General features: G+C 40.7%; 1 protein-coding gene and 1 long non-coding RNA gene across 8 annotated transcripts in view; one reads left to right on the forward strand and one right to left on the reverse strand.

Moving 5' to 3' along the window:
* LOC122459667 overlaps nt 1-2,783 on the reverse strand; it is a 1,177,620-nt gene extending 1,174,837 nt beyond the window's left edge. Inside the window, exon 1 of the long non-coding RNA XR_006280491.1 lies at nt 2,084-2,783. This is a non-coding gene — a long non-coding RNA (uncharacterized LOC122459667). The remainder of the gene's footprint in view (nt 1-2,083) is intronic.
* A 126-nt stretch (nt 2,784-2,909) lies between these two features.
* FBXO11 (F-box protein 11) overlaps nt 2,910-22,234 on the forward strand; it is a 201,929-nt gene continuing 182,604 nt past the window's right edge. For 4 of the 7 annotated variants that reach the window (XM_038397389.2, XM_038397387.2, XM_043512300.1 and 1 more), the window contains exon 1: nt 2,910-3,389. In XM_038397389.2, the coding sequence (XP_038253317.1) occupies nt 3,278-3,389 (112 nt within the window). In that variant the 5' untranslated portion in view covers nt 2,910-3,277. Of the gene's footprint in view, nt 3,390-3,560; nt 3,758-22,234 lie in introns of those variants that run through there. The other 3 variants (XM_043512302.1, XM_043512301.1, XM_038397390.2) reach the window with 3 other exon arrangements.

Raw genomic sequence — 22,234 nt, forward strand, 5'->3', positions numbered from 1 at the left:
CCAAATTCACAGTCCATTTTGGTCAATTTCACGGACGTAGGATTTTAAAAAAAATGTAAATATCATGATTTCAGATATTTAAATCTGAAATTTCATGGTGTTGTAATTGTAGGGGTCCTGCCTCAAAAAGGAGTTGTGGGGGGACACAAGGTTATTGTAGGGGGGTTTGCAGAACTGCCAGCAGAGCTGGGAGGCCAGAGAGCTGCAGCTGCTGGCCAAGAGCCCAGCTCTGAAGGCAGAGCTGCTGCCAGCAGCAGCGCAGAAGTAATGATGGCATGGAATGATATTGCCACCCTTACTTCTGCTCTGCTACCTTCAGAGCTGGACCCTTGGTCAGCAGCTGCCACTCTCTGGCTGCCCAACTCTGAAGGCAGTGCAGAAGTAAGGTTGGCAATACTGTGACCCCCTTAAAATAACCTTGTGACTCCCCTGCAACTCCCTTTTGGGTCAGGACCCCAATTTGAGAAAAGCTGGTCTCCCATGTGAAATTGACATAGCATAGGGTAAAAGCACACAAAAAACCAGATTTCACGGGGAGAGACCAGATTTCAGTCAGTAATGTGTTTTTCATGGCCAAGAATATGGTAGGTCCTACTTAAAACCAATGCACTAAAAGTAAAGGAGGATACTGGTAGTGAAGAATTTTAAATAATGACCTGGGACACTAAGATTTCACAGATTAGAGCTAGGTTTAAAGGAAAAAGCAGTTAGATAAGAAGTACGTATATAAAATTACAATATTGTATTTAAAGATTTGCAAGTTTGCAGAAGTTATGTTTGTACCTTACATTGTCATTTGAGTTTTAGAACCAAGTGATTATGAAAGCAAGAGTATTCAAATGATTATTTAAAGAAGAGCATTTAAAAAATTTCTCAGAAGCCTTACAACCAAGATTTAAATTTGGTAAAATTCTGCAGACTAGATCAAGGTCTAAACGAAAGCAGTTTTGTTACAAGGAATTTTTTCTTCTGAGAACAGTGTAATCATGCAGGCACTCAGACCCTTTTTGGAATGGACAAAGTGGACTAGACCCAAATAAGAAATTGGCAATAATTCTGAGTGAAAGTTCTTTTCTCTTCCTACAGATAAAGTTATCTTTCTACAAATAAAATAATGTCATTTATTTCTCATCTCTCCGCTTTCAGTGGAAGAGAGAGTTAGAATTCTCTTTTAAGGCAAGAGGAAAAACTATACTGATTTGTTGACCACTTCTCAAGGCAACAAAATGGTATGGGCCACAGTATACTACTCAATAGATGGCATCTTGTTGTCAAACAAAGATGTTAAGTTAAATTTTACCATTAGGCTAAACCTGAAACACACCAAGAGAAAAATTCTTTGAATTCAGATGAGTTTTTTTAGAAAAACCTGTTGTTTCCTAAAGCCAATGTGATCTCCATTTGTTCACGTAGAACAAATTTACCTTCAGCCTAGCATGTTTTTAGTCTTCACTATTTGCTTACACTTGGCATAGTTAACAAGTGTTTGTTATTGACACTCAGACAAATAGTTGAAGGCTTTGCAGGATCAGGACCTGAGTAAACAGAAATAACTCAAGTGTTTATACTAAAGCATTTGTGTTTGCAGGATTGAGGCCACAGTCTTAAGGGAGTAACTTTGGAGAGCAAATGATTTTCCTCTTATTGCTACCATTTCAACAGGATATGCATATCTTATAAAAAAGAAAAATAAATGTAACTCTTTTCACCGGTTTCTGGTTTAAAGTCTCCTATTGAATACCTGATATGACAAGTAGTGATTATTTTAAAAAGTATATGCCTGAAACACTGGAACAAGACAGATAATATATTGTTATATTTAGCAAAAGATAATACAAGTGAGAATTTGGAAAAGGGAGATGTACGTTGCCTGGATGGAAGAGTTGCTAAACAGGATCCGGCAATAGGTAGGCATTGAGTGGAAACCAAGGAAACCCCCACCCCAAGCCCCCATGGCCATGTACACATCTAACAAAGTTACCAGGGCACACAATACACACAACAAGGAATTTTAGTCAATCATTTCTGGTCTCCCTACCTACCATTTTATACATTACATTAACTGAAGGTTCTGAACACTTACTCTCCCACCACGCTTCCTCTTTTGTCGCTGCTCCACATTGCTACCAAAAATAGCAGACTCTGTAGAGACGTCAGCTCAGATGCAACTGGAATCTTAACCTGCTCTCTGACGATTCACATAAACCCAAGCTGCTTAAATAGCTGCTCTCTTCACTTTGTTGCTCCAGGAATTGATTAATCACTTCTCTCCCTGAGATCACCAGCTATACCTACGCTATTATTATTTCCGCCCTACATTTTTCCTCCTCCCACAAGGAAATGTATCTAGCCTCCCTTCTTAAATGCAAAACCTTCACCCCTCTCTCCGCCTCTTCTTCCAGAGGGGCACACATCTATGATCCTTTCATAGATATTGTTGCTGTTACCACCAGTCGTTCAATAACCCGTTCCGCTTCCACTAAGAAGGGCATTTGTAACCCTTGTGAACAAACCATTACTGCTTTCAACTCCCCGGCAAAAGACGACGACGACGCCGCCTCCGCCGCCTCCTCCTCCTCTCCCCCAAAGCATCATCCTTTGTAACCCAAACCCTTATATCCCACTTCCGCCAAACACTTCTAGGCCTCTTCTCTCACACTGTCTGTACAGTACTCCCCTCATAAACACTGAGCCCCAACAGCTGCCCCCTCTTCTACCCCTTCCCCAACCCTCCTACCTCCCCTACGGGGTGAGTGTCCCAAACCCTTGGTTTATATCCTGCTTCTGCCTCCAGCCACCCCACCCCGCTCACCCCAAAACCCCCTCCCCATTTTGGCTATGATGAAAACTGCTACGTGATTGGCTGCGAGACTGCGTTTCTCTGTGTGGGAGGTGCTGATTGGCGGAGAGCGGCCGCCTCTCACTGAGTGTCTCAGGCAGTGTCAATGGCTCCTCCTGCCACGGAGCAGCGACGGTCTTGAGGATTGCGGGGCTCCTTTAAGAGAGGGTTTTTGGGGGGGCTGGGGAGGGGGGGAGCGGAGCGAACATCCCCCATAGCGAGCGCTCGGGAGACCCAGGCGGCCCCTGTTCCTCCATAGCGAGCCGGGGAGGAGACGGCAGCAGCGGCGGGACCCGCAACTGGACAACCCCCCCCCCCCGCTGCCGCCGTGAAGCGGCCACCCCCGGGGCTCCCCTCCCACCCCCACCCCCCCGAAGAGGCACCGTTTGTCGGAGGATCAACCCCCCCTCCTTTCCCGCCACCCACACGAGCCGGCAAATGAACTCGGTCCGAGCCGCCAACAGGAGACCCAGGCGAGTGTCCAGGCCGCGCCCGGTGCAGCAGCAGCAGCAGCAGGAGAGGAACAACGCAGCCGCCGCCGGGGAACGGGGTAAGCGAGCCTGGCCGCGGCGCGGAGGGGGCCCTGCCCGAGGGAAAGGGAAAGGGAAAGGGGGAAGGCGGGGCGGTGCAGCCCCTCTCCGTCCCCCACTCCTCCCTGCGTCGCCTAGCCATGTACCGCCAGGAAAAGCCCAGGCTGCTTCACCCTTGGCTCCTGCTCAGGCCGCGCTTTGTTTGGCTTGGGCTCTGCCCCGGCTAGGGCTGCTGGGCCCTGCAGCCGAGCGGCGGGAGGCTCGGCTATTCCCCCGGTGCCAGGGAGGGGATCGGCCCCCCTGACGCGGGGGCGGCAGCAGCTCCCCCTTCTCCCCGGGGGAGCCCCCTCGTTGAGGTCTGTGGGCGATCCGCCAGTGCTGGGAGGAGGTAAGGCACGGTGACCCCCGTGGTGCAGGGTGAGGGACTAGCCCCCTGGGCCGAGGGGGATCCGCTGTGCCTGGGGACATGGTAACCGAGTAACTTGTGTTGACACTGTCGCCTCTTCTCTACCCCTGTCGTTTAAATGGTGTCTCAGGGAGACAGCGGCAGCCGCCGCGGCTCCTCTCTCTCTGCCTCTTCCCAGTCTCCTGAGCCGCACAATGTTTGCTGCGCAGTTTGGATTCAGTGCTTTGGTTACACAGCCCCGAAGGGGGAGGGGGACCCATTACAGCGAAGCATTTCAGTGTAACACATCGGCCATTTATTTACCTCCACCTCGCAACTCTTCTCTCCCTTCACCCGATATCCCCTCACCATGTTTGTCCCTCCTGAGCTAGTGTCAGGATCTGGGGTGGGAAACTGGAGGTGCCGACCCAATACATCTGAATCCTGGATGTTTTTTGTGTGTAAGTTGGTCCAGGGCCTAGTGCAAAAATGTTGTCAATTTGGACCTAATCAGGGCAGCACCATTGTCTGAAAGGGCTGAGAATTCACCGAGATGGGATTCCGCCTTTAATGGAGACTGTAACAGAAACGCTGGAGCCGAGGGGTTTTTGTTTGTTTGTTTGTTTGTTTTTTGGAGGGAGAATGGTTCCTTGATCACTTAGCTCTGTAACTGTTGCCATATTCATTAGCTGGGTTTGTGTGTGTACAGTATTTGCAGGGGTATTTTTTAAAGGAGAGATGGGGTGGGATTGAAGGAGACATTTTGCATGTCTTCTCTGGTGGATTGGATTTTAATTTTTTATGCATTGGCTGTCACACCTCTCGCCTGATAAAGGGAACGGATCTGTGATGCCGTTTTAGATGTACAAATGTCTTTTTTAAAATAAAAAAAAGGCTTCATTGTCAGCTGAATGGCTTTTGATTCTGAGTATCTGGGATGTTACATTAGAGGCAAGATATTTTCACGACAGAGATGCATTATGTTTTGATTGCATAAAAACACTCAACTGTATAAAAATGAAGTAAAGAGTTTAAAATGAAGTATTTTAAATTCTCCATTTTTCCCTTCTTTTCTTTCCTCCTTCTCTATGTCCCCATCACCACCACACACATTGGTCAGAGCAAGGAATGTTACTCAGACCAGATTGTTGTGTATATAACTAGAGGATGTGATGTCTTATGCCCAATTATGGCATTTGTGTAAACTTTTCAAATCTTCAATAATTGTATAATTAAAATAACTTATCTGATAAACTGATATTTTAAAATTTTTGATTTCCTCCTTTTGTGTCATATGCACTAAAGGCTTTCATCTCCTATGTTATGTATAATGTAAGTTGTTTTTTTTTTAAAATTCTCCTGGGTTGATGTTTTTAAAAACAGAATAATTTTGTAAAAGAGAAAAATTACAGTTATAGATTATGACTATTCAATCTTAGGGTTCTGCTAATCATCTCAAACTGTACTAATATGCTAATATGAGCAGAAACTTTTTCAGTTAGAATGCCAGACTGTAAATGAATTAATCACATTACATATTTGAGGAGGTCTGTGTACCCTGAAATTCATGGACTACTTATTTACTGTTGTTTACCACCTACTGATGATGAAGGAACTATAACAACATCAAGTTGAAACCAAGTGATTTTTCCCCTTTTCTACTTTCTAAATTTGACTTGATCCCAATCTGATTATAAATTGTTGGATGTTGTGTCAGTTTTATACTAACATTTAGAGCATCTCTGTCATGCTTACAGGTTTCAGAGTAGCAGCCGAGTTAGTCTGTATTCGCAAAAAGAAAAGGAGTACTTGTGGCACCTTAGAGACTAACAAATTTATTAGAGCATAAGCTTTCGTGAGCTACAGCTCACTCTGATGAAGTGAGCTGTAGCTCACGAAAGCTTATGCTCTAATAAATTTGTTAGTCTCTAAGGTGCCACAAGTACTCCTTTTCTTTCTGTCATGCTTGTTTTTTTCCTAGAGGTGTAAGAGCCTGAACCAATGTTCATGGAAGTTAACAGGAGCTTTTCCAATGGCTTCCAAGGGAGTTGGACTGTATCAAAATACAGATGGTAGTCAATAAAGTAAATAAAATATTACACAATATTAAGGGATTAGAGAATGGCGTTCTATAAATCAGTGGTGTATTTTCATTTTTATTACTACCTTGAGTTTTGGTCACCATCTAAGTAAAGGTAATAGCGAAGTGAGCAATTTAAAATTGTTAGTAAAATGCTTTCATATGAAAAGAAATATATAATACTGAGATCTAGTTTAGAAAAAAGAGGAGCAAATGTGATGATGTATAAAATAATGAATGGTATTTATTTGTCTCATGCCCTAATATAGAAGCAAGGGGACTCTTAGGGATGCAAATAAAAAAATAAAGTTTTTAATTCATTATACTGTTTATCTGTACAACTCCTTTATTGCTTGAGACAAATGGTGTCGTTTATATCGAGGTCAGACCTTTTATATATTACTGAATGCTATATGTGTACATGATGCTTTACAACCACAATAGCAACAACATTTAAACGAACTTGAGTAATAACTAAAGGTTATACCTCCTGCTACAGGAAATGAATGGATCACTAGGTGGAATCAAAAAAGAAATCTTTCGCCCATGGTACATTTGGATAGGTTCATTATAGGGGTTTGAATTACAAGTATAAGCATGCCAATGCTTCACTGTGTGACTTGACAGAACACGGTCATGGGCATTTGTATTCTAATATTTCATATTTGCAGTGTGAACAGGACATAATGAGTATAGTATTGTTATGACATTTGCACGTTATAAACTATTAAATCACAGAAGCTGGTAACCTGTTGGGTCTTTTGTTTGCAATGTGAAAAGGACATCATCATAAGCACATGCAAATCAAATCAAATAAACCTGTTCCAGCATAACTCTGTCATATAACTGTGATGTGGTTAAGGCTATGGTGTAGTTGGTCCTTTCATTTTCCTCTGAAACATGTGGGACAGACTCCTTTCAGAGACAGGATTCTGGACTAGATGGACTCTTTATTCTATGCTTAAATATTTCCACATTTCCTGTGCAATACCATTTTTCACTAATAGAAATAATGGCTATAATTTGTGGAAGAAAACAAGGTTAGACCATATCTAAAAATTCTTGCTTAGTACATAGCTTAAAACTATTAGCATGAGAAATGGCACAGAAGATATGTGTTTTTTTCCCCCTTGTTTGCAAAAAGCAGCTGTATACTTTGTGTCCTAGTCCTGCATATGCTACTGGGTGTAATCCCGTTTAAGCCCAGAGGTTATGTCCAGAACCAAGTTCTTAATGGAATTGAAGATCCTGTATTGGAGGGGTGCCCAACCGGAACCATGTGCGGTTCTTCAGAAGTTAATATGCGGCTCCTTGTATAGACACCGACTCCGGGGCTGGAGCTACAGGCGCCAACTTTCCAAGGTGCTCACTGCTCAACCCCTAGCTCTGCCACAGACGTGCCCCCACTCCACCCCTTCCTGCCCCCTTCTCTGAGCTTGCTATGCCCTCATTCCTCTCCCCCCCCCTCCCCTGAGAGCCTCCTGCATGCCACAAAACAGCTGATTGTGAGGTGCGGGGAGGAGCTGATAAGCTGTCAGTGGGCAGGAGGTGCTTGCAGTGGGCGGGGAGAGCGAGCTCATGGGTGGCTGCTGTTGTATTACTGTGGCTCTTTGGCTGTGTACATTGATAAATTCTGGCTCCTTCTCAGGCTAGCCACCCCTGCAATATATTGAAAACTGCAAGAATACCTTTCGAGTTTGATTATGATTCTACCTGTTTCTTACAAAGTAGAAAATTGGTAGATCAGGCCTTACTTAGGTCTCATCTACACATACATTTACATTGGCATAACAAAAGCTGTATGTTAAAATTGATTTAGTTATTTTTTGGGGGTGGACACTCTTATTTTGGAATAAAAGCGGCTAAAGTCAGTCCAGTTATTTTTATTGTGAAATAAGAGTGTCCAGCCACAAACTTGCACCAAAATAACTGAATCAGTTTCAGTTTGTGTATAGATCAGCTCTAAAATGGCAAGAAATCAGAGAGCAGTACTAGAAGTAGAAAGAAAGTTAATGTGGGTTTTTCATGTTACTTAAAAATCACATCTGGCTAAGAAAAGGTGGTATGTTTATACAGGGATCTGTGTTCCTTACTTTCCATTAGGAAAATAAGGATCTTAAGAAATAAAATTAGTGGAAGTTATACACTCGGTTCTGCAGGACTACTTTGGGCCCAAATTCTGTGTTGTGAATTGTGGGATTCAGGTTTTGATGCCTGTTAGTAAAATGCTGTCACACTATTGTTGAAAAATCAAAGGAAAGTTTGTCCATTGTTAATATCAAGACATATACCTCATCTAGTGGCCCCAAAGACACTTTACATGATTTTGAGAATAGTTGGGTCTTGTATGCCAACATACATGGTTCCCAGACTTTCTCATTTTGTGTGTGTGTGTGTGTGTGTGTGTGTGTGTGTGTGATCTCAAACCTTACTTATTTTGGTTCCGGCTTATAAAAGCTTTTATTTTTCACAGTTGCTTAAATTTCCTTTTTCATAGATTAAAAGAGAGAAATCCATGTTATATTTACAGAGACAAGCAAATACATTTCTGTATCATTGCTAAATTTTGTTATGTGACTGCCTTTTATTTTACTTTTTTTTTTATAAGAACCAAAGCCAAATATATTTGATGTAGGAAAAATAATTCAGTAACATGTGTAGACTACACATCACAGTAAGGATAAAGAATAAGATATATATGTAAATAGGAGAAATATTTTATTGTAGAGTAAAAGTGATCAAGAAAAAGTAATGTTTATTACCTGTTTGATATTGTTATTACTTAATCTTTGGACATTGTTTGTTACACGTTTCTCTTAATTATACTTTGGCTAGTTCTTAGCTAAAAATCTCCATTGTTAGTTTGAGTGCTGTGTGTAATGGTGTAAATATGCCTGGTGAGTTTATTACTTGCATATATGATCGGCACATAGCTCAGACGTCTTTGTTTTAGTTCTTTACTGATCAGTTAAATTAGTCTCCTGTGAATAGCGGAGAAAACAATTTGTTAACGATCCTCTGAAACATTGCTTTCCATAGTTTTAAAATGTAGCATTTTTTGACTAAAAATTTTTAAAGGGAGACTTTGAAAATTTTGTTTTATTAGAGCAAACTAACAAAATAAACATTAAGTGTGCTTCTGAGTATAAATATTTTAAACTTGCCATATATAGGAGCCAGTTGTTACTAAATCGTACTTCTTTCTGTAGCATGGTGCTGCCTGGGCTGGGGTTGTTCCGGCCAGCTGGCATAGCCCGGCTGGGGCCGCTTGGGTCTGGCGCAGCTTCGGTCTGGCATGGCCGCTGGGGCTGGGGTCCCTCTGGATGGTTAAGATCGGCTAACAGTAAGCCTAATGCTTACTGTTTAACCTTTTATATCCCTAATGGGGCGACTAGGACTGAAGACGCACTTTTTCAGACGTAGACCTGAGGTTTGGCATTTGTTGTTCATCAAGTCCAATTGTTGCCTTATGAGATATTACCTCATATGAGCTATGCTTTTATTCATATTACTGACTGCAAAGTTGATAGTTAATAAGGCCATTATCATCCATAATTGTTATCGGAGAGGCTCCCAACTTCATTTGTCTGATCCATGCATCTGCTTTATTGGGTCTGCTTTCTCTAGATGCCTGTTTAGTTCAACAGAAATAGAGCTGACGTTAGGGAGGGGAAGCAGTATTTGCTCCTTGCTCCAAAAACTAACTCACTTTTGTAGGTCTACTGTGTGAGAGTCCCAGGATGGAAATACATTTTGGGTAGGTGGAGTATACAAACTTGCACTTCAAATTTCCTGCCCAGGAGAGGTCTCATCTCTGATGTTGGAGTCAGATATTTGGTGACTTCAACATCTAGAGCAAAAAAGAAGAGGGATTTCATGGTCATCATCACTTGTATTCCAAGTGGCTGGTATGTACTCCACTCTTTAAGGTGCGTGTTTTCTGGTTCTCAGTTTGGGGTGGATATGAGGGGTAGGGACCAGGATTACACTTTTGTCATAATCTTTCATTCACTTGAAGTTTGTGGCCACTTTTACTACTATTGGGGTAGAGAATGCATTTCATTGGCTTGTCTACAGAATTAATGGGCCTACTTGCATTTCACTGCTCTCTGTGGGAGACTATATACAGCATATTTTCCTTTCTGTTGGTTATAATGATTATATTTTGTCCTTGACCATTCAAACAATGGCTCTTCAATTTCTTCTTAATATATAATCCTCACGTCACTGTGCTTCGTGCATGCCCTGCAACAGATGAAATGTGGCAGTTATGCCCAAAGTAGCAAAAGCTAATTTTTATGATGATAGTGCTAGTGGATAATGGAAATGAAGATCTTTCTCCTTTCACTTTACTGTTGGTGAAGACCCAAACCATGGAATTTGTTTTCAGGTGGGCAATAACTTGCTGATTTTGAGCTGCTTTTAATTATAAACAGAAGTAAGTGTGGGGCCTGGAGAAGGCTATTTGTCTTCTGTGAGTTTTGGCAAGTTTGGGTACCTGTAATGCTAAATGTACTGCCTATATTCTTTTTAAAAAAATAAAGAAATAAATTTAGGTTTTTCCTATAATTCATAAACTGGACTTCTCCGTTTCATGGCTGATTAAGATCTAGCTAGAATGAGGGATTGGGTTCACTGTTGTTTTGAGATTACTAGCACCTCCGTACTAGAGAGCCAGGTGCCAGCTTCTCTTGTGTAGTGACTAGACTTTCGCTCAAGAAACCATCTCTTGACATTGGTGTTCTTGCCAACTAATGCCCCATCCTCTAATCTTTCTCTTTCTGGATAGGTTTATTGAGAAGATTGTTGGGAGGAAACTTTGGCCTCATTTGAAATCTTCAAGCTGATAGGTGAAGGAAATCCAGCTTTTAACTAAATATTGTATGGAGACTATGCAAGTGAGATCCATTGTTTTTGTTTGTTCTTTTACACTTATCAATATTCTTTGATACCGTTGACCATGAGGTTTTGTTGGTTTGCTTGCTGACCATGTTTAGCGTAGGCAGGATCACATTTCAGTGTCTGTTCCGCATGGGATGATCCCACATTGTAACATTAATCAATGACTTATCTGTCTCAAGGGCTCTGTTTTGTGAATTCTGTTCTATCACCCCTTTATAACCTGTACATTTGGTAGAAAAGGGATATAGTTGGACAATCTTGGTTGTGTAGCATTCAGTGTATGGGTGATGTGTGGCTCTACATCTGACTCAGACATCATATTCTCCCACTAGCCAATGTCTAGTTGAGATAAGTTCTAGAACAGAACATCCTGACAGAAGCTCTGTCCAGACAAAATGGGAGTGTTTCCGGTTTCTGGGAGGAAAGCATCTGGAAAGGGTTGCCAGGGATGTGTTCTCTTTTCTGTGTTGATCAGACAGTTCACAATTTGGGGTTGCCCTGGATTTTCAATTCATGCTGGTGAAGAAGCTTCTCACCTTAAATGATCTGTTTGGGTGCTTATGATCTTTTCTCTAAGATGTGGACCTCTCCACGGTTTCCCATGTCTTAATTGCCTCCAGATTGGATATGGGCACTGAATGCTACCTGGGACTATTCTTGATAAAAGCTCAAAAGCCCTAACTAGTACAGTGTGCATCTGCAAACTTCCTCAGAGATACCAGTCATAGGGAGCCTATTGTACCTGTTTGCTGAAGTCTATTAATTTCAGGTTTGCTTCTGGAAGAAACTCAAGTATTTATTGACCTATAAAGTCATAAATGGTTTGTATCTTTGCTTAGGAAACTGTCTTTGTATGTACTGCCATGACTGTTGAGTTGGTTTACTCATAGTCTGTAGCAGGGGTCAGCAACCTTTGGCACCCAGGCCATCATGGTAATCCGCTAGCGGGCCTCAAGATGTTTTGTTTACATTGACTGTCTGCAGGCACGGCCTCCAGCAGCTCCAAGTGGACTAGGTTCACCATTCCTGGCCAATGGGAGCTGTGGGAAGCAGCGCGGGCCTCAGGGACGTGCTGTCTGCTGCTTCCTGCAGCTCCCATTGGCTGGGAACGGTGAACCTAGGCCATTGGGAGCCTGTGTCTGTGGACGGTCAACATAAACAAAACGTCTCGAGGCCTGCCAGCAGATTACCACGATGGGCCGCATGCCAGAGGTTTCCGACTCCTGGTCTGTAGCTTTGAATGGCTGGAAGCTGGAACTAGGACATTCTTAGTGGATAGTCCTTGAGTTAGAAATTCACTTCCCCTTTTCATTCAAAAGAACCATAGTGTGTTTTAAAGTACTTGGAATAAAATCTGTCTTTTTTTTTTTTTTTTTTTGGTCAGGATTCTGATTGAGTGGCATCCTATGAGAATGATGTTTCAACTCTTTGTTTTCCATTAATAAATTCTTGTACATGTACTTAGAAAGGGCTTATCAGTAGATTTTTTTTTTTTTGAATCCTATACTTAGTTAATGTTGGTTATTTCGTGTTATCTTGAAAGACTTTTTAACTAATATGAACAAAGTGTTTTCACATCAGTTTCTTTTAGAATGTGCTTACTAGTAAAATATAAAAACTCAGCAGTTTTATGTGCATTTAAAAAAACTGCTGTGACTAAGACAACATGTGAATATATGTATGCTCTCATTTTCAAGGGAGATGAGCAAAATATGAAAACTTAGATAATTGTCATGAAAATGGAAATAATTCATTAATGGCCTAATCAAAAGCCCATTGCAGTCAGGTGAAAGAGTTCCAATGATTATTACAGTGATACTTGGATCAGTCCTTAAATGACACACATGGTCAAAATTGCCAATTTCCCATTTCTTCAATTGCTTATCCATTTACTGTACATTTAGCTAAAGCTTTTTTGAAAGTCAAATCTGAATTACATAAAGATCTCAGTAGCTGCTGAAACAAACTGTCCTAACAGGTCAGCTTTTTAAATGATAAAGCATGCATTGCTTAAATAGCTAGATAATGGAAAATGTCTCTTCATGTAGCCAAATATCCACACATCAGTGATTAAACAGTGAGAGTCTTGGGGTGGGGAACTTCCCATGTTAATTTTTTTTTTTTCTTCTCATACTAGCCTTGTGAGTACAGCTGGTTGGTTGAGTGCCATAGTAGTGGTCTTCTAATTATGGCTGAAGAGGAACCTTTTTCAGACTCTTTATTTTATTTTACTTTCTGCTCAAATTTTTCATGTTTATTCTGAGTTCAACAGTAACTTTCTTTGGAAAGCTTGGTAAAGTTCAGTGTTGCCCAGTATTGTTTTTGTGTCTGCAATTTAAGCATCATATTAAAACCATCAAGCTTTTCACATTCTTACTGTAGTCTTCTGAGGAATATAGTCCTCCAGCGTTATGCCCCAGGTGTCTCCAGAGGGAGGCAGGGCCCAACCCCTGCTGGCGGCCCCAGCAACCCAAGGCAGTGTATCCTGGACCAACAGAGAGAAGGAGGGGCTGCTACTTTGACCCTCCCCCACAGCAGAGGAGGCTGTGGCTGCAAGAAAAGCCCCTGGTGGCCACATTTGAGAAATGCTCTTTAATCCATCCATTTAGTAGCAGCAGCAATGGTGAGAACTCATCCCATGCAAATCCATCTCCTAAATGAAGTTTGAATAGCTAAGCTTAATTGGAACTAAATACAGTATTAACGTTATTATTCTGGGGGGATTCTGTGCCAAAAAATTCTGCAAAATTCTGCAAATTTTATTTGTCAAAATAATGCAGAATAATCACACAGTTTCAATTGTTTTAGTAAGTTATTTAAACTACAATACAGAAAAAAGTCACAATAGCTATTCAGCATTTCCTAGATACATGAAAGTTAACTTAAAAATACTTGGTAACTAATACCCTGCATTCCAGTTATAATCCTGGATTTTCATTTAAATTACATTACAGAACACCAAACAGGAAAAAAAAAGTAGAATGTCATTTTAAATTGCTCAGACTTTCACACATGAAAGTCGTACAGTTTTGCTAATCGTTGTCCTGGACTTAGTGGGTACTTTGAGAAGTGCTTATTTCTGATTGTCCTAACATTTTATTGACTGCTTGGTAAATGTTTTGTTTGCCCTCAAAAGTCTTAGATTTTACTTACCCATTTAAAAAAAAAAAAAGCCCATTGTGCCACTTTGGCACAGGAAAAAAGTGAGAGAGCACATAAATCTCCCTAGCTGATTCCCTTACAGTCATTTATAAGGCTTTACATCACTCTGGCAATATAGGGGCCTTAAAACTTCTACAGGTCTTTATGCTGCTGGGGGAGATGACTGAAAATGGGAATAGTTAACTAACAACAGAATAATTAACAATGTTACTGTGCAGGCAGGTTGCTACATTTCTGCCTCCCGAGAATGAGACCAATTAACCAGCAACATTAACAAAATGTGATTTTTTTTTTTAAAAAAAAATTTGATTTTTTTTTTTACAAAAGCTATTTGCTTAAATTAAAAAAAAAAGAATTTTCAGTAATATGATACAAATATTTAATTAAGTGTTTTTTCAATTCTCAAGATGTAACATTTTACTAGGTCAGCAGGCAGGCTACTACGCTTCTGCCTCGGGGCAGAGTCTTCCTCCTGCATAACAAAAATATCTACCCTCCTCCACGCCCATCAAGCCGCAGTATCAAGAGGCTTGTTGGCCTGCGCCCTGATGGTGATCAAGGTCCCTCCTACCACTCCCCCCCCCCACAGTGATTTGCATCTCTGAAGCTGCTCCAGGCACGCTGGAACAGAGGTGCTGCCAGGGAAGAGACGCGTGTCCTCCCTGCAGATTTTTTTTGCATTTTTCTGCAGGGGGGGCACAGAAATATATGGACCATATGAATTCTGTGCCCCACATTGGTGCAGAATTCTGTCAGGAGTACATTATTAACTACAAGTAATATTTTTTTAACCTTGCAGCCCCTTCTCCACACTTGAATTAATTTTTTTAAAGCAAAAAACAAAAGGAAAAGGGGGAGAATTTCACTCAAGTTTTCTACAGTGAAGTGAGCTTGGTCATACTATACCAATGTTCACCATTATGTTAATGGATATCACAAAATATACAATGACCAGTGAAAATATATTGAACATTTAATAGGAAATTTATATATGCTATCTAAGTTAATATTGCAGTAGACGGTCTAACTTTTCTACATTTCATGCCTTATTATGGAGTTGCTTATGTCTATTGCATAATTAAGGTTGAATAAGAAGTTTTCACTTTAACAGGAGCTTTAAACCTTTATTTTTAAAAAAGAAACCTAAATATGGAAAGTAAACTTTGAATGCTTTTTGGATTTTTCTTGGTAGTTTGATAGAAATTGGGTTAGATGTAGAAAAAACAGTAAGTGTTCATAAATGATCCTTTTAAAGTTGTTTTTTTTTTTTTTTTTTTACTGGATTGTCTCACCTTGTTTCAGACACCTTTTGCAAGAAATCTAAAATGCTCTAGGATCTGTGCTTTGCTTCTCTTATGGTAATTAATACAATATTGGTTATAAATAAATGGTATTTGTCAGTGTTGTGGTTTTCACTTTCTCCATAACTGAAAAGAAATGTTCCAATTAAAGGTCATTGCAAGCAATGTTGGGAATAGATTCCAAGATTTAAGCCATGGTAGGTTTAAATTGTAGCTACTCACCCTTTTTAGTCTTTTCAGATAAAATGTGCTTTGATTATCCTTTCCCTGTCCAGTATACTCTTTTATTAGAGCCAGGGATAGAACTCAGTTTCCTGATCTCCAGTATGTGACTGCTGTCCAGCAAACACTTGTGTAAAGCAATGGACTCCCTGCTACAACCAGGTTAGAACAGTTCAGGTGGCGCTCTAGCTTGTACCCGCTGGTAATGGTTGCCTAGGGACCTTATACCATTTGAGGATATCTGGAGTATGCTGACTCCGTGCCTGCTGGGGGAATTCTCAACAGGGTGTGGATGGTTTTTCCTTCCTTTTGGCCTGTCTAAGAATTTGTCCCAAAGTATTGATTGTGGCCTTTTTGAACTAGAGAGTTTGGTCCTGAGGCTTAAAAAAGATTGGACCCCCTGACCCTACAATATGGCATTTTTAAACAACCCAGCATCACTTTCCATCCCACATAATTTAGAAAATAACTGGAATTAAAACTTAGTGTGAAGTTGCTGTGCAAAATTCCATTTTGTCACTTGCCTGCTGCAAGTAGCTCTTTGACAGGAGAGGAAAATATTATTTCAGCCAAAATGTGAACCCTTCTTTTTAGCGTTTATTTGGTTATCAGTATTTTGAGCATAACAAATACAATTGTTACAGATAAAATGCTTTAAAAAGCATATTTTAAAAATCTATAATGTGTGATTGAAACATCTTTGATAGATGTGTATTGGCAAGCAGTCCAGAAATTTAAGATTTCACTTTTCATCCCCTTCTGTTCAATTACGTTGGTTTCAGCATTTGCCCAAGATCGTACATGAAATTTGGGGCACTCAGGAATAAAACTTGCATCTCCTGACTCCAGACTGCATGTTTGAACATGAGCCCCTGCTTCCTATGGATCAATTAGCAATGATTGGCAACAGTCCTGTTTTGTTTGTAACTGGCCCAATTTTTACAAACATTTGGTCACAGCCAATTTCCTGGGATGCTGGCAGCAGCTTTTTAAAAAAATGTAATACTGGCCTCCTGCATTTAAGGACAGCAGTGCTGAGTGGGTGGGAGGCTAGCTGGTGAGAACGCTACATTCCTGCCTCAGACTTTCCTCTGTGCTGTTCCTAGCTCAGAACAGAGAGCACAGTCACTTCCCACCTGCTCAGCAGAGCCATCTTCTTCCCCTATTAGTGCCTCTCTGGACACACTACAATATCTTAGCTCACAGTAGGCTTAGAATGCTTTACAGGAGAGCTCAAGAATGACTTCCCTGGAAGTCCTTCACTTTTAGTAAGTTCCTCTTACAACATGTCCTGATGCATTCTCGTAACTGAAGGGTAGAAACTGTATGAGCGGAATCCTGGCTCCATCATTGGAGGTATTAGGATAATTATCAGCTCCATCCTCCTTGTTCCTTCCTCTTCCCCCCCCCCCTTTTTTCTGGGGTGCTTTTGTCCCATGCTCTCTCTGTGTCCCTGTGGAGATGGCCTCTCACTTTCTGTTTGTAGGGCTCCTTACTGCAGCTTTTAATGGAGTTTATTTTTCTGTGCTGTGCCTGCTTTTTTTTCCCCCTTGTCGCTTCTCTGGGCTGGATCTTTTTCGTGCTCTCTCCTCTTTCTGTGAGTGTTCAGCCTGCACTGGGTCTGCTCCGCTTCTTTGAGGGTAAGGAACTCTTGTCTCTCACAGTAGAAAAGTTTTTTATATTCTCTTTTTCTTCCTTTCATTTAGGATGAATTTTGTCACTTTGACACCATGTAACATGAGCTGAGAAATGCCAGACTCCAAATGCTTTAGCAGAAAGTTAAAGAATGACCTTTTACCTGGAAGGCCCTCACTTTATTAAGTTCCTCATACAGTATATCTTGGTCTACACCAGTGGCTTAGAACACCTGAAGTTTTTCCATCACTGATATTTATCTTTACAGTTATCATACCAGTGGCTTAGTATGAGTCTATTGATGCCCTATAATAAATAGTATTAATACCTAAATTTTATGTAAAAGATTAATATAAAAACATACTAAAATTCATCAGAAAGCACACAACCCTTTAGCTTTTGGGGCCCCGGCAGTCCCCCAAAGTCTTGTCAACCTTTAACACTTTTTCCAGAGAAAAGAATCTAAACAAGCCAACTATATAAATGATAATCAAGATTATTGGTTTACATTGCTCTAGTTCAGTGGTTTTCCACCTTTTTTTATTTGTGTACTCCTAAAAATTTTGACTGGAGGTGCAGACCCCTTTGGAAATCTTAGACATAGTCTGAAGACCCCAAGGGTCCACAGACTATAGATTCGCAAAAAGAAAAGGAGTACTTGTGGCACCTTAGAGACTAACAAATTTATTTGCGCATAAGCTTTAAGCTTTTTTTATTTTATGCTGAAATAAATTTGTTAGTCTCTAAGGTGCCACAAGTACTCCTTTTCTTTTTGCAAATACAGACTAACACGGCTGCTACTCTGAAGACTATAGATTGAAAATCACTGCTCTAGTTTAACTGTGTTTGCATAACATCATGCATGTCAACCTTAGATCTTTTAAAAAAAGAAGTAGAAATAACTTTGTGTTTTATCTTGTAGAAGCTACATATTAATTGTTTTGAATATTTCTTGTTTTTATTTGTCTTTGTTTATTAAACTGAATATCTTAATAAACAAGCCATTTATCACTATAATGATTCTAGGTTGGACTGGCTTTGTCAGATCTACCTTGGGGAATGAGAACTGCACCAATCAGCAAGTGGGGTGTGTGTGTGTATGTGTGTTTATTGGCAAGTGGAAGATTGAAGGACCTGATCGCCTGTCAGTCAAGCAGAAAGGTAGCAACATTCTTTTCCAGGTTCTGGTCTCTGTTGACACAGGGCATAGATGTCTCATATCCTTGAGAGTTGGATCTAGTGTCCATCTTTCCTTCCCTGTCCATGATAGGCGCAGTCCTTCACAAGATTGTAAAATCCAGGTCAGCTTGTTAGTCGTGGAGTGGCCCAGGAATCCTTAGTTTGCGGAGCTGCCTAACTTCTTCCTTGATCACTCTCTCTGCATTCCCAAAAAACAAGGCTTTGACTGACCGTGCACCATGGGAAATCTAATAATCTGTTTGGCAACCTGGTGGCATGCTTTTAGGTAATTGTATGTGAAGTAGCAGCAATTTTCAGAATGGATGCTTTCCACACTGGTGTACCTGTGATGTCTGCATGATCTGGTAATCTGAGGTAACTTCAGATCATAGAAGATTAGGATTGGAAGAGACCTCAGGAAGTCATCTAGTCCAACCCCCTGCTCAAAGCAGGACCAATCCCAACTAAATCATTCCGGCCAGGGCTTTGTCAAGTCAGGCCTTAAAAACCTCTAAGGATGGAAATTCCACCACCTTCCTAGGTAACCCATTACAGTGCTTCACCACCCTCCTAAATGATGCATGGGAGAGGGAGAATCCAAATCTTTAAAATGCAATGTTCTAACATTTTTGCCACTTCTCAGGGTAAAATATATAAAGATTTGAATGACTTAAGTGTCCGCTATTGGCGGGCCTTGAGAAACAACAACTTATGTTGCTCCATGGGTTCCCATCTGGTGACCTCAGAGCAGCTCGGAAGCTAAAGCTGAGAACTTTTGGGTGTACACAAAGCTCTTAACTCAGTGGGACACAACTGAATATTAAATGCTGTTAACAAATGCTCTCTTAAGAGAAGAGAGTGTGTTGAGAGGTGCCTCCCCCTTAAAACTGTCTTTCTAATTGCCGCCATTTTATCTGGGGTTTGGTCTTCACTTTAAAATTTACACCGGAATAGTTATGTTGGTTTTCTCCCTCCACCCCACCCCACCAAAGGTTAAATAGTGACTAAGCTTGTTCCTGTCAAAGTGGTTTTCTGTTTCCATTTGATCATAAGGTTTGTCTCATTCTCTCATTTCCCATAAAATGGGAAATACCTTTGTGCATGAAGGAAACTTTGCATATGGATAATGGCATAGAGAGTACATTTTATAAAAGTTTACAGATGATTCCAAGCGGGAGGTGTTGCAAATGTTGAAGGACAGGATGAAAATTAAAAATGATCTTAACAATTAAAAATGATCTTAACAACCTGGAGAAATGGTCTAAAATAAATAGGATGAAATTCTATAAGGACAAATGCAAAGTACTTCATTTAGGAAGGAATGTTGCACAAATACAAAATGGGAACTGATTGCCTAGGAAGGACTACTGCAGAAAAGAATCTGGGGGTTTTGGTGGATCACAAACTAAATATGAGTCAACAATGTAATAGTGTTGCAAAAAAAGTAAACATTCTGGGATATATTAGCAGGAGTGTTGTAAGAAAGACAAAGGAAGTAGTTCTTCCACTCTGTTCAGCACTGATAAGGCCTCAACTGGAGTATTGTGTCCAGTTCGGGAAAGATGTGGACAAAATTGGAGGAAGTCCTGAGGAAAGCAACAAAACTGATTAAAGGTCTAGAAAACGTGACCTACAAGAAAGAGTGGAAAAAAATTGGGTTTGGTCTGGAGAAGGGACATAAGTCTTCAAGTTGTTATAAAGAGGAGCATGATAAATTGTAGTCCTGTCCCAAGTGGATAAGGAGAAGAATAAAGGGCTTAAATTGCAGCATGGAAGATTTAGGTTAGACATTAGGGAAAAATTCCTAACAATAAGGGTAGTTAAGCACTGGAACAAATTACCTAGGGAGGTTTGTGGAATCTCTGTCATAGAAGGTTTTTAGGAACTTGTTAGACAAATACCTGTCTGGGATGATCTTAGATCAGTGGTGGGCAACCTGTGGCCTGTAGGCCGCCAGACAGTTTGTTTACATTTGCGTGGCCTCCCGCAGCTCCCAGTGGCCGTGGGAAGCAGCATGAGGATGTGCTGGCCGCAGCTTCCTGCTGCTCCCATTGGCCTGGAATGGCAAACCGTGGCCACTGGGAGCTGTGGGCGACTGTGCAAATGTAAACAAACTGTTTGGTGGCCCACCAGTGGATTACCATGACGGGCCGCACGTTGCCCATCACTGTTTTAGATAATCCTTAATCCTGCCTCAGTGCATGGGACTGGAATAGGTGATCTATGAAGGTCCCTTTGAATCCTACATTTCTATGATTCTACACGTCTAAAGACAACTTTGAAAGTTAGAAAATGAAGCCTTTTTTTGTTTGTGAAGTGTGCGTGTTTTGTTTTGTTTTTATGTGTAGAGTTCTAGGAAGAAAAGCTTAATAGTTTCTAGAGATTTTTCTTTCTTGTTGAGGTTACAACTGGATTAAGGAGGCCAATGTCCTAGATAAAGACTACCTTTTAAACAAGAATCATTCAGTGAGAAGGGGTCCCTGGTTTTAGGATGAGAGAGGGGAATGCTTCCCTTCTTGAACTGAGCAAGGCAGCCACTTGGGTGTCCTTACGTACTTTTTCCTGTCATTTTGAAATGGTAGATTGGTGGATGCTACCTTCTGCAGGCTGGTCTGGTAATCGTCTTCAGTTAATCTGGTTGTCTGTGTCTGTTATAAAATTGGGTATTAATGCAGAAGTTCCTGATAGCTTTACCGGTGTAGAGGGATGGTGGAGAATAGTAATGTCTTAATTTCTTGTAGTCACCCTAGAAAACTATACAATTTTTAGATGGTGGTAGAGTTACGATTTTGAACTGAACTCTTTAGTACTATATACACTTTAGCCCTAGGTTCGTCTGTGTGTTTGGGTGTGTTTTTGGTTTTTTTTTCCCTCTTGGTAACCAGTTACAGGGATATAAACCTTGAAAGGGACTGTCAGAGCAGTAAGCAGGGGTGGCAATTTTAAAGCCTATGGTGTACTTTATCCTGTTCATTAAATGGGCATATTCCTGATCAGTCATGATGGCTTAAATAATATGTTTTGATTAACCATACCACATTCTCCTTGGTGAAATAAATTGCTACTTTTGCATAGAAACTTTTATTTAGCATAACTGTTTTTGCTGTTTTCAAAAGCCTGTTGAAATGACCAAGCGGTCTTATCTTCATATAGACTTGTGAAAAACTTTTCTTAATAAAAATAAAATTAAGCTGAGCTGTGTATCCATGACATCTTAAGCATCAGGGTCAAATTTTTCAAATGTCAGCCACGCAATTTAGAAAGTTAGCACTAAACTTGTATCTCCTTCCTTTCTGTTTCTGTGAAGATACAGACTGAGATTTTGAAAACTGTCTAACCAAGTCACATGAATATTAATGAAAATTGTATCCTATAGGAATTGGGTATCCAGGTCCCTCTGGCAGCTTTGAAAGGCTCAGCCAGAATAGTTAAATTTTTTGCTAAACTTTAACAAAAAAACAAACAAAAACACTGAGATAACCTTGTACATCAGATTCCATTAATTAATTTTTAAAGGCTTGTTATGTTATACAATAGTATTTTCAGGATTCCTTTAATAATGTTTTGTCTCTTTCCCCCCTTGTCTCCCCAAACATGTAGCCTTTTGTCTCTCCTGGCTTGCCCCTCTGCTTTTCCTCTTTACCATATATGGTGTCAAAGAAGTGCCACTGCTGTGTGGAAGGGGAGTGTAGGAGGTTATTCTGCCTAGCCACTTAAGAGTTGAATAATCTATTACCGCATGCTTCCCCTGAAGTTGAAACTGAATATTATATTGCTGGAAAAGATGTGTAGCATGTATTTCCTGCAGCTTCTGAGGGGAGAGACATATCCAGACTAGCCTGCCACTGGAAGGAGGCAGCTTGCTGTCTCAAATCCAAAGACACAGGAATAGAGGAGAGTTAATTGAAGCTTACTGAATATCCTAATTGAGGGTAGGTGTTCTGGAACCTCCATCTCAGTGTCTAAAAATGTCTGCAAATAGCATTCCCACTTACCTGT

This window comes from Dermochelys coriacea, chromosome 3, assembly GCF_009764565.3.
Source record: "Dermochelys coriacea isolate rDerCor1 chromosome 3, rDerCor1.pri.v4, whole genome shotgun sequence".
NCBI classification, from domain to species: domain Eukaryota; kingdom Metazoa; phylum Chordata; order Testudines; family Dermochelyidae; genus Dermochelys; species Dermochelys coriacea.